General features: G+C 34.0%; 1 protein-coding gene across 1 annotated transcript in view; it reads left to right on the plus strand.

Moving 5' to 3' along the window:
• The window catches only part of ADGB (androglobin), a 138,814-nt gene that overhangs the window by 86,701 nt on the left and 38,662 nt on the right, over positions 1-13,451 (plus strand). The window contains exons 23-25 of the mRNA XM_030853230.3: positions 4,114-4,248; positions 4,795-4,948; positions 10,755-10,942. Coding sequence (XP_030709090.1) covers positions 4,114-4,248; positions 4,795-4,948; positions 10,755-10,942 — 477 coding nt within the window. The remainder of the gene's footprint in view (positions 1-4,113; positions 4,249-4,794; positions 4,949-10,754; positions 10,943-13,451) is intronic.

Here is a 13,451-nt window from a genome sequence, read left to right on the forward strand (position 1 = left end):
TATATATGTGTGTGTGTGTATATATATATATATATATATATATATATATATATATATATATATATATATATATATATATATATATATATATATATATATATAAAAGAAGCAGACCACTTGGTGATGTAGGAGCTAGCAGACCAAATCTCTAAAGGTAAGTATTATGGAAATGCCCAAGAAAATAAAGGTTAAAGAAAGAGAAAATAAATTAAAAGTCTAGATTAATAAAACACAGTTAAATGGAAATTACATAAATAAGATTTTTAACAACTGAAATTTAAAACTTTTTAATTAGTTAACAGCAGATCAGGAAGAATAGAGGAAGAGATTAGTGAAATGGGAGATAGGTCAATAGAAAAATAGTGGAAAATAAGGAAAGAGCTAAGGGACATGGGGAACATGCTTAGACAGTCTAATATTTGTATCATTATAGTCCCAGAATGTAAAAAGATAATAGCTGATAAATTTCCAAAACTGATAAAATACATCAACCCATATTTTCAAGAGACTCTGCATGCACACTCCATGCAGGAAGGACACGAAGAGAACCATACCCAGGCTCATCGTAGTCAAATTGCTGAAAACCAAAGGCCAAAAGAAAAACCTTCAAAGTAACCAGAGAAATAAGACACACTATTTTCAAAGGACAATCACACTAAGAGCCATATGTACGAGTAAATTCTTAACCTTAGCAATGCAAAACGCAGAAGTTGGGTAATAAGCTTTAAAGAGTTCTAAGGTTCTAGCATTATTGCAGAAATGGTAAAAGTAATAATCTAGATGAAACACTGGTAGGGCAAGGATACATAATACATTCGCTAGCAATATGCTAATGGATCCACAAGTGAATTTAAGAAATAAAATTAATCTTATACATATTCCAGAGAACAGAAAAAAAGAGGAGACATTTACCAACTCATAACCTTGATTTAAAAAACTCAACAAGGACAGTAAAAAAAAGTGAAATTGCAAACCAAATGCCCTCGTGAAATTAGATGAAAAAGTGTAATAAAATATTAGCAAATCAAACTCAGAATTATATTAAAAGAATAATACCTTATAACCAAGTGGCTCTCCCAATCTAAGACGTGTAATAGTGGTTTAACATTAGGAAATTCATCAATTTGGCGCATTAACAGGGAAAAGGAACAAATCACTCAGTTCTCTGGCTAGGTTCAGAAAAAAACATTTGAAAAAATTTAACAAAAATTCAAAAATTTTAAATTTTTTAGCAAACTAGGATTAGAGAAGACTTTCCTTAATATGTTATGGTATCTACTATTTTTAAGCAATTACTACAAACATGATTAGTGGTGAAATTTTGAAAGCTTTTTCTTAAGTTTGAGAATGAGACAAAGACACCTGACCAAACACTTCTATTCAAGATAGTCCTGGAATTTTGTGAAGGGCAAAAAGGCAATAAAGCAAAATAAAATCACTAGAGTTTGAAGGGAAGAAATAAAACTACTGTTTACAGGCAACATGGTTATATATGTAGAAAATGCCAGAAAACCTACATGAATTTATTAGAATTAATGAGAAAATTAAAGAAAAGTTTCTGGATACAAGGTCAAAATGAAATAACGATTGGACTTATATTTATAAGCAAGAGACAAACAGAAAATTATGCATGTAAACATATAAACCTAAAGTTAATGAAAAAAATTTCATGATGAGCCAAATGTCAAAATTTTTAATCTGGAAAAAATCCAAATTTGTATTTTCCCAACCCTGAGAGTGAGTACCTCACTCACCTCACCCAAGTCCTGACCTGTGGATACTGCTATCACCTGATAATTCAGCTTGTTTAAACTTTTGCTCCAGAAGCCTGTTTTCTAAAACGGGTACTCTTCTGCCTAAGACCCCAATTGTTTGGACAGACACAGAGAGCATGAAGAACCTCCTTCTCCAAACTGCTTCAACATTGTGAGGAAGATTTCTGGCCCAGAAATTACACCTAATTTTCATGCAAATGGAGTGCTAAAATCATGTGTTGCCCTATTAGGGACTCAGGTCAGTTCACTATGGAGGTGTATTTGAAACACAGGCATAACTCCTTCAGGGAGCTGGCTTTCCTCTCCATGTGTTCCTTCTACCATAGCCAAGAGCATTTCCCAGAAAGAAACTCAGCGAATATCCAATGCAGATATTGGTCATGCTCTTTCAATAGTTTGAGTTGCACACCCCAATCTATTGAACGGATGAAACTCACAAGTCTCACCCATCTTTAAACTTAAATGTCAGGAGCATCCAAAGCTACCTCCTCATCCTAGAAGGCATTAATTACACGGTCTAAAGCACATCTTTTAGTATAAGACCTAATGCTAACCCCACTTCTACTAATTATCAGATGTGTGACCCGGGGTAAGTTTCTTATCCTCTCTGAACATAAAATTAAGTTTTTTTCATCTGTAATATAAGGATAATAATATCTACTTCATTCCTTTATAAAGCTGAAAAGATAAATTAAGGTAATCCTGGAAAATTATTTAGCACAATGCTACAGACTGAGCCATTACACAACATTAGCTATTATAAATATTGCTATTATTAGTAGTAGTACATGAGTAACTTTGAGGTCCTTGAGTCTAGCCTTGCATTCTCAGACCTGTAGGGGCACAACTTCAACAGTTGACTTTGGGCAAGGCTCAGTTTTCCAATATAACTTTCTCTGTGTCCTAGGATGCAAAGTTAAAACTATATCTTTTGATTATGTCAGGGATATCTCTCTATGGGTCATTTAAGATATTCCACATGGTACATCAGGATTTTGATGGTCCTATACTCATTAGAATTTCCTGAGGTATATGAAAAATAGTAGAACGTGTGATGGAAACAGTGACAGTCTGGAAAGCCTTTAAATTGCACCCTTCTCTTAGAATCGTGGTGGGACCCACGATTGCACTCAGTTCCCTATGTGGCCTGCTTAGTTCCTGTACTGGCTCAGCCAGCTCCTGCACTTAGACTCAGCCAGCCCCCATATGATTGACAGGGGTACTCTGCATTGACTGACCATCACCTCATACTTCCTAGTGAGGGTGATCAGGTTATTTATCAACCAAACTGGGACACTTTGACAGCGAATGAGGGAGCACTATTAATAATTATGCCAGGGATATGAGCCTACACCAGGACTGCCCCAGAAGAATCAGAATATATAATTGCCCTGGTCTTTGTTCTTGTCATTATTTTGAAAAGCTTTTAAAAATCCTTCCGAATATAAACCTGTCATTTTCCTCCCACCACCAAAGACCAGTGATCAAATGGAGCATGTGAATCCTATCCTCTGTGAGGATCTCTATGGCTCTGCTTCCCCGTGACAGTACAGTTGAGCCATCCACCTTCTGGAAGCCAAGAGCACCTCTAGCTCTGTCTAGACCTCTAACAGAGAACCATTCCTATGGCCATTATAGCTTCTGTCCCAGCTAATACCCAAGACATTGTATAAAAGACCTGAGATTCCTGGTGCTACTGAGGCTGGGTCCGGTTCCTGGCAGAGTGGGAGGTACAGGACCTGGAGGATCTCTCTCATCACTTCCATCGTGTTCTGGAATATGCCACAGGCTTCCAGGGGTCAAACATGGAGAAACCTCAGTTGCACCAGAAATCATGTAGAAGGAAAACTCTGGCACTCTCCCCTTGTTTGTGGCCTCTATTTTCAGGGGTTTTTTTAGTCTTTTTTTCCAAATCCATTCCTCACTTTAAACTCCATTCTAGTATTGAGTCTCCAGTCAACCCCAGACCTTCAGTGGCTTCCACCCAGTTTTATTGCTAGTTTGCCTGCTTCTAGTTTCATCACCCTTATAGGTTGAACTTTAGTGCTGATTTCCCATCTATAAATTTCAGTTACTCCTCAGATCATGAATTAGGTTCTCTCTTGACTAAGAACTTCAAATAACTTTGGGCACCTTTGATAGACATCATGGTTAATCTGGAATGGGCTCTCCTGCTTTGGTGCCGTGCACCACGAGCCCCCATTTGATGAAGGACTCAATCTAGCCAACAATGTACTACGATATTTTATGCTGTTTTTTGCCTATTTCTTTTTTGTAAATAGAATTTATTTTAAAAGTTGTTTTGCCATTGGTACTTAAATTATTTTTACATTTTTAGACTAATGTTTAAAAGTAAGTGCAAGTCTATGGAATCTTATCCATGCTATCAAGATGAAGAAACTAAGACTGCTTTTGCTGACTACACTGTGACTTACGCGGACCAGCCACCAAATACTTGGTTTATAGTATTCAGGTGAGGCTATCACATTGGCAAGTAATATCACTCTTAAGTGGCATGAAATATTCATATATACAGAGCTTTCTTTATGAATCTTTATGATAGTAGTAAAAGTATTAATATGAACGTTTAAGTTGCTTTCAGAAGTTAGTTAAAATTTCTTCCATATCTGCTATGTATAAATGAGATATTATAGAAATTTTTATTCATGTTTCTTTAAACAAAATATGAAGACTATGAAGTGTTGTTAGATCTTTTTATGAGTATGGTAAACATAATAAAATAAATTGAGACGCTTTCCGTATATAAATAAATTTACTCATTTTGAAGCAACAGCCTATTAGGTAAGAGTCACAAACTACTTATAAATGGGATTTCTTAAAAGGTTTGCATCTGCATGACAAAATAGTGTATCAATAAGAATTTTAAAGGAAAACAGTATGCACGCTTTTAAGTTATTTGCAACTTTAAACTTATGTTTTTATTTCTTAGCATCAAACCTAATTTCAAACTTTCTTTATGATTCATGTCAAGGGAAAGTTCATGCTTTTGTAATTACAGAGAAACATTTTTGGTTCCTCAAGATATGACTTTGGTTCCCAAAGTATATACTACACTTCCAGTCTGTATGCTCCACGTTGTTAATAATGACACCATGGAACAAGTGCCAAAGGTATTCCAAAAAGTGGTGCCTTATCTTTATACTAAGAATAAGGTAGGTGTAAAATTTATTCTCCTCATATGATAGAATAGCAGTGAGAAGTCAGCACCCTGAGAGGTTCCAACAGAAGGTAGAACAGATGTGTTTTCAATCTACATAACAGAGGAATAGGGTCCTGGTCTTTCTCCATGGAAGTCCCATGTATTTGACAGCAAAAGGTAATTAATGCGAGTGCTAGAACATTCACCTTTTAGCCCTCCTTCTTATCTTTTATCCAAAGAAAATATGACAAAAGGAAAAGTTAGAAATTCTCATTATTAAAATCATAAAATCATACAAACCCTTAAAATGAAAATGGAGGTAAAGAGCACATTTATTCCTATCCCTAAACCAAACCAAAGCAGCAGGTTTTCTCAGTTTCCCAGTGGGTTTTTTATTCTATTCCTAAACATGTCAGAAGATTGTGATTACACAGCCACTCACCATCCCAGCAGCCCCAGTCTTTTCCAGGGCTACCCAGATTCCTTCAAGAATAGACACTCTTGGCACATTACTCCTGCTGAATACAGACCCTGATGGTTGATGTCCACGCAAATCATGTTACTTCTCTATTTACCTGAACCTCATTTTTGTGTTTCCAGTCATTCCTTCTAAGAGGGAAGCACGATAAAAGCTAGTGTATACCTGCACTGTAAATCAGATCTCCTGTAGCTCTGATGTTCCATTCTCTAGCTGTATGGCTTTGAACCTCTTTATTTTTCTCTTCGAGCTGTGGTTGTGACTGACTTCTATGGTTCTATGCATTATTTTGTATAAATTTAGACATATCTACCTGATGAATACTGGTTTATAGGAATAAAAGATATAGAATATCATTCCTTAAAAGAACTCGATAATTCTTTTGAGTTATTTTAAGAATTTTTAAAAATAAGACTTTATTTTTTAGAGTCAGCAAAATTGAGAGGAAAGTACAGAGATAGCCCTTATACCCTCTTCTCCCCCACATGCACAGCCTTCCTCATTATCAACATCCCCTACCAGAGTGGTGCATTTGTTACAGTTGCTCATTTTACATTGACACATCATCATCACACAAAGTCCATAGTTTACATTATGGTTCGCTGTTTGTACCTGTGTTGTACCTTCTATGGGTTTAGACAAATGTAAAATGACATGCATCCATTATTATGAGATCATGCAGAGTATTTTTACTGCCCTAATAATCCTCTGTGTTCCACTTATTTATCCACCCACCCCAAGCCCTGCCAACCACTGATCCTCTTACTATCTCCATAGTTTGTTTTTTTGTCTTTTCCAAAATGTCATAAAGTTGGAATCATATAGTACATAAGAAAACTTTTCAGATTGGCTTCCTTCACTTTAAAACTTGCATTTAAGCTTTCTTCGTGTCTTTTAATGGCTAATAGCTCATTTATTTTTAACGCTGAATAATATTTCATGTCTGGATATACCACCGTTTATTTATCCATTCACCTACTGTAGAACACCTTGGCTGCTTCCAAGTTTTGGCAATCATGAACAAAGTGTGCATGTTTTTGTATGGACATAAGTTTTTAACTCCTTTGGGTAAATAACAAGAAGCATAATTTCTGGATCATATAGTGAGAAACCGCCAAACTGTTTAGTTTTGTAAGAAACCACCAAACTGGCCTCCAAAATGTCTGTAACGTTTTTCATTCCTGCAGCAATATATGAGAGCTCCCATTGCTCCATACCCTCCTCAGCATCTGGTGTTGTCAGTGTTCTGGATTTTGGCCATTTTAATACCTGTGTAGTGTTATTTCATTGTTGTTTTAGTTTCTCTGATGTCATATGATGTGGAGCATCTTTTCGTATACTTATTTGCCATCTATATTTCTTCTTTGATGAGGTGTCTGTTAAAATATTTGGCCCATTTTTAAATCAGGTTGTTAGTTTTCTTATTATTGAGTTTTAAAAGTTTTTGTATATTTGGGAAACAGTCCTTTATCATATGTGTCTTTTGCAAATATTTTTTCCCAGTCTATGGCTTGTCTTCTCATTTTCTTGACATGTTCTTTGACAGAGCAAAAGTTTTTAATTTTAATAAAGTCCAGCTTCATTAAAATTCATGGATCCAGTTTCGTGGACCATGCCTTTTTTGTTGGATCTGGAAAGTCATTGCCATACCCAAGAGATTCCTAGGCTTTCTCTTATGTTACCCTCTAAGAGTTTTATAGTTTTGTATTTTACATTTTGGTCTGTAATCCGTTTGGAGTTAATTTTTGTGAAGGGTGAGGGTCTGTGTCTAGATTCTCTTTTTTGTTTTGGGTGTCCAGTTTTTCCAGCACCATTTGTTGAAAAGACTGTTTTTGATCCATTGTATTGCCTTTGCTCTTTTGTCAAAAGATCGTTCACTATATTTATGTGGGTCTATTTCTGGGTCTGTTCTATTCCATTGATCTGTATGTCTGTTACTTTGTCAAAATGACACTGTCTTAATGATGGCAGCTTTATAGCGAGTCTTAAAGTCGATTAGTTTCAGTTCTCCAACTTTGTTTTTCTTTTTCAGTATTGTGTTGGTTATTCTTGGTCTTCTCCATATAAACCTTACAACCAGTTTGTTGGTATCCATAAAATAGCATGCTGAGATTTTGATTGAGATTGCATTAAATTTATAGATCAAGTTGGAAATAACTGAAATATTCACAGTGTTGATTCTTCCTATCCATGAACATAGAATATCTCTTCATTTTTTAGTTCTCCTTTGACTTTGTTCATCAGAGTTTTATAATTTTTTTCATACACATTTTGTACATATTTTGTTAGATTTATATCTAAGTATTTCAGTTTTGTGGTTGCTAATGTAATTTGTTTTTAATTTCAAATTCTACTTGTTCACTGTTAAACTATTTTAGAGATTTTAGGATTTTAGGAAACTTTTTAAAAATCAGGGCAATTAAATTTTTCATGAAATCATTTAATCCATTTATATCTATACATAGAGGTGTGTGGCTGTGTATCACTATTGTTAAAACTTTATATTTTACTAATGAGTTTTTATACTATTTCATTATAATTTAAAAACTCTTATTAAAAGCTTATCATTTTTTTCTATTTTTCATGATACAAATTTTCTCAATAATGCAGTCTGGTTTTACTAAATTTGAAGATATTATCAAATTGTAAACTGGACTTGAATCATTTTTAGTTTGTATTAAATTTTGCACATTTACTTCACATTTACATTTTATTAGAAAATCTGATAGACAATATTTTTGTGTGCAGTTATGTATATTTGGAGTTATATACTTAAATGTAATTTTTAAAAACTCAAAGCCTGTGCACCAATATGTTATTTTTCTCATTGCTTTGAAAGAGTATTTATATTTCAATTAAAAATAGAAGAATTTGCCAATAAAAGACAATTTCTGTACATCAAACAGGTACTCAAAAACTGAATTTATTTGACCCTAATATAATTTGACCCTCCATACAACTCCCTTTTGCACTATATTTATTCTCCCTTATGTCCTAGTAAATAGCAATTTATTAAAAATTATAGCTTGGGAAATTTATTGATAAACCTTGCCTCTCTCCAGCAGAATATCTTGGGTTAAACCAAACACTATAAGAGATAACTAGTTCTTTGTTAACAAACTTGTCTTCACACCAGGAACAATTGATGGGTTATTTTTATAATGTCTGTTTGTCAAGTTTGGCCTAGATTTCCTTTTGAATATAAAAATTTATTTCATCTGTGATTGGAAATCAAAAGTCCCAAAGATCCATATGAAAAAGACGATATCATTCAAAGGGAGACTCTATCAAGATCATAGATGTCATTAAATTCTAGAGATGAGCTCTTTACTTCACTAGATAAGTATACTAATATTAATATATTAGCCACTGATACTTAATTTTTGTAGCGATCTTTAAGGATATTTAGTTGAACCACATAAGAATCTGATTCTTGTTTATATCTAGCATATAAACAAGAATCTGATTCTTGTTTATATCTAGCATATAAATTTTGGGTTTGGTTTGGGTTTTGTTTAGTAACCCCAGTGAAGACTTCCCTTTCTAGACTAAACTTGAATTTGGGGGGTAGCTTTAAATGACACATTTTGAGTCAGTATGCAGAAAAACACTCTATCTCCATTTAACTATTATTTCTAAACTGTAAATTTAGGATTGCAACAAGCATAGCCATTCCCTCTGTCAAATACCTCCTTCTTCTAACCTCTCACTGTGGGTCTTTTTAGAATAAAATAGAATGAGGAGGAGAATATAGAGCTGTATGAATACAAGAATAGCTTCAGTCATTCTTCTTGTAGTATGGTTTTCCTTTCGTCACAATTCTTGATCTTTGAACATTTCTCCAAATTATCTAAGTCTCCTCTAAAATGTAGTTCCCAGAACTAAATGCAGCCTCTAAAGGGAATTCCAACCCATCTGAAGGAGGATCATTACTCCATTGTTTTGTAGCCCATGACTGCATTCGCATTTTGGCACTTGCCAGGCATTTGCCACATATGTAGCCTATTTTAGGTCAACTTTTTCTAACATATGTCCACAAAACTAGTGTCTAAGGTTAAAAAGAAATAAAAACACCTGGTTACACAGTTAATCCTTTAGAATTGTTTGACATATATTTTTTCATAATTTTTCAAAGACCATAACCTGTGATTTGAAATACTTATCTATGAGGTTTCTCAGTACTCAGTACTCGATTATGTTACTCTTCTATTACAGAGTCTTGAGGTCGGTTTAGAGTCACCAGGTCCTCTCAAAATCCTATCACTGGTTTAGCTTTAGACTTTCACTTACCAATATCTATCCTACCATTTTATAAACTTTTATTCCTCTCAAAACTGTTCTCTGAGTCTAGACAAACACAAGATCAGAGTCATGTAACTTTATTTTGCTTCTTTAATAGATTACTACCACAAGCCCAAATAATAACAAAAACAGCAATAAATCTGCACTTTCCTGATAAAAACACTTTAGCATACATGATTTATCTTCCTTTTCTTCTTGCCCCAAACGTAATGTCAAAGGTCCTTATGGGTGTTGCAATTCTGATCTTATTACAGGTTTTGGAATTTTGGTTAACATTCCTAGGTGTTTTTTGCAATGTTATGAATTCACTCTGTCTTGTGTATTTCTAATTTTTGTTCCTAAAAATCTAGACACATTGGAGAGCTTCCTCTGCATCAGAGAGCAACTGGAATACAAATCTATATTCTTCTGTCTTGTTAGAAATGTATGGAATTATAAACTCAGAATTACTTTGAACTTTTGTCTGTTAGCACTTTCCCAGGTTCCTTAACCGCTTCTTTTCTCCAACCTAAAGAGCTCATCTCCAGGCTCACATCTGGGTTCCATGGAACCAGATCTGCTGCTAATTTGATAGCTTTACCTGCTAATGGTCATCCTAAGGGCACTATATTTCCATAAACTCTTCTGCCTTTTTCATCTCATATTTAGAAAGATGATACTGAGAAGACAGGGAAATCAAGTAGGAAGCTATTGGGCTAATCCAGGATGATATAATGATAAAAATCTGCCTTAGGAAGCATTAGGAGAATTAGCAGGAAATGTAGTAATCATCTACCACAGTTAAGCACTTTTTTTTTATAGCTAGGGAACCATACGAACAAAAGTGTTAGAGTTTTCCATTTTCTCCAAAAACATGTAAGATAGCAATTTTTGAGAGGGATTTCAAAACATGCTAGTGATTTGTTGATTATCAATAGATTTTAGGATCTTTATGTATATTAAGATAATAAAGACTTTTAATACTGTGAAATCATCTGTTGTACCTTTGAGAGACTAGTGACAATGTCACTTACTTCTGTGTAATTCTTTTTTCCTGTAGAAAGGATATACATTCGTGGCTGAAGCATATACTGGTGATGTGTATGTAACATCCTCACGATGGAAAATGCGCCTCATTGGTTCTTATCATCCACTCCCATGTCTGTCTCGAGATCCTCCATGTAATACCTTTACCATAAAGGAAATCAGAGATTACTACATACCCAATGATAAGAAAATTGTATTCAGGTATGTGACAGAAAGGAAATGCATTCCTTTGAAAATATTAATAATTTTTGTATTAAAAATTGACTTTAAATTTAAATATTTTATTTTAAATATTAATATTACCAAAATCAATAAATTTTCTGTAAAATCCTGGGTGAATTTTGAACTTCACTTTTATACTCTTTTGGAAACAACACAGAGAGTAATGTGATTATATAAATGTTATATAAGATCAAGCCTATGTTGCACATAATGGTTTCTTAGTCCTCATCGTATTTGACTTTCATTGAACATCCTAACACTCTTCCCTCTTTTTACTCTCTCCTCGTTCTGTTCCATCTCTAACTCTTCTCTTGTGTAGGTTTCTCCTTATCTGCCAACTCATCCTTCTTTTCATACATATTTATATATTCTCCATAAATAGCCTCATCATGGACTCCACTCTCTTTCATTAATCAGCCCTTCTGATTCTCATTCCCTCATACCTCTCATCTCTATGCCCTCCTCTTTATTCTCAATGTCCTCCACTACTTCAGGGCCTCATTATATTTTGTCTATAAAAATGCTGTGTCCATGTCTCCATTATATTCACTCTTCATTTTTAACTATTTCTCTGTCTCTCTCACCTTATTCATTTACATATCCATCCTTTACTACCAGAGTAGTTATCTAACAAACACATTTAAATATGTGATTTCCCGTCTTTAAAATTTTGGACAAATTTCCATTGGCTGTAAAGTAAAATCCAAACCACAAACACTCCTGCCCAGCCTCCCAACACACTGTGCACTCTCTTGATGGAGCTATGGACCAACTCCTGACATATTTGTGATGTGATTTTATCTTGCCCATGCCTTTCCTCTTATCTTGTTATATTCTGTCTCCATTTTTCCACCTAGCAAAATTTATCATTTTTAAGGATCAGTTTCAAGAGTCAAATCTTTTATACCCAAACCTCCAAATATAACTAGTTAGTCCTGGTCGTGTTTCTATAGTCTTTGGTTCTTTCTAAGAATGTGACATATCAAATTTTATCTGGTTAATTCACATCCACCTCCATGAGAATTAACATTTATTGGAGGCAGGAACCATGTCTTATCAATACAGGACGTATTGATATATGCCTGACACGTAGTTGGCCTTCATTAAATATTGTTAAATGTTCATTAAATGAGTTGTTAGAATACTTGTCTTCTCTTTTCATATATTTTTTCTATGCAGAAAGTTTGGCAAATATGTTATTAAGGAAATAAAAATCACACATAACCTAGAAACTATCATTGTTAGTATTCTATTGTATTTTCTTAGAATGTTTTTTCTATTCACAGTTTAACATTATTAAAATCATAACATAATTAAAGTTTTATAATCTGACTTTTTACTTAACATTATAGTGTTAACATTTCCCAATACCATTAAGACATTTTGTGAACTCTTTTTCATGATTATCTAATAATTATTCATATGAATATACAAGTTTTTTGGTTATTGGTTATTCCCTGTTGTTACAAATTTCCTTTTCTACTTTTTCTATAGTATTAATAGAGATATGATGGGCATATTTTATTGTAAATATTAAAGAAAATTTCTGATTATTGTCTAAAGATTTATTGTTTTAAGGAGATTAAATATTTTAAAGAAACCATACATATTGGTAAATTGGTTTTCAAAAGTAAAACCCAAGTCTTTTTGACAGTATAGGCACAAATAATAATTCATTGTATTCTGGCTGATTTTTCTCTATAATTAATATTTATTTGCTCCTTAAAACCTTTTTCCCTTTAACAAACATGCTCACATTTTTTGCAAAGAAAGATAACAACAAAACTAAATTACAGAACAATATATACAGTATATCCCAAGTATATTTTCTTTTTTTTTCCTAATATCTTTATTGGAGTATAATTGCTTTACAATGGTGTGTTAGTTTCTGCTTTATAACAAAGTGGATCAGTTATATATATATGTTCCCATATCGCTTCCCTCTTGCGTCTCCCTCCCTCCCACCCTCCTTATGCCACCCCTCTAGGTGGTCACAAAGCACTGAGCAGACCTCCCTGTGCTATGCGGCTGCTTCCCACTAGCTATTTTACATTTGGTAGTGTATATATGTCCATGCCATTCTCTCACTTTGTCACAGCTTACCCTTCCCCCTCCCCATATCCTCAAGTCCATTCTCTAGTAGGTCTGTGTCTTTATTCCCGTCTTGCCCCTAGGTTCTTCATGACATTTTTTTTCTTAGATTCCATATATATGTGTTAGTATACGGTATTTGTTTTTTTCTTTGACTTACTTCACTCTGTATGACAGACTCTACGTCCATCTACTGCACTACAAATAACTCAATTTCATTTCTTTTTATGGCTAAGTAATATTCCATTGTATATATGTGCCACATCTTCTTTATCCACTCATCTGTTGATGGACACTTAGGTTGCTTCCATGTCTGGCTATTGTAAATAGAGCTGCAATAAACATTTTGGTACATGACTATTTTTGAATTATGGTTTTCTCAGGGTATATGCCCAGT

The sequence above is a fragment of the Globicephala melas genome, chromosome 14, assembly GCF_963455315.2.
Source record: "Globicephala melas chromosome 14, mGloMel1.2, whole genome shotgun sequence".
In the NCBI taxonomy this organism is placed as follows: Eukaryota; Metazoa; Chordata; class Mammalia; order Artiodactyla; family Delphinidae; genus Globicephala; species Globicephala melas.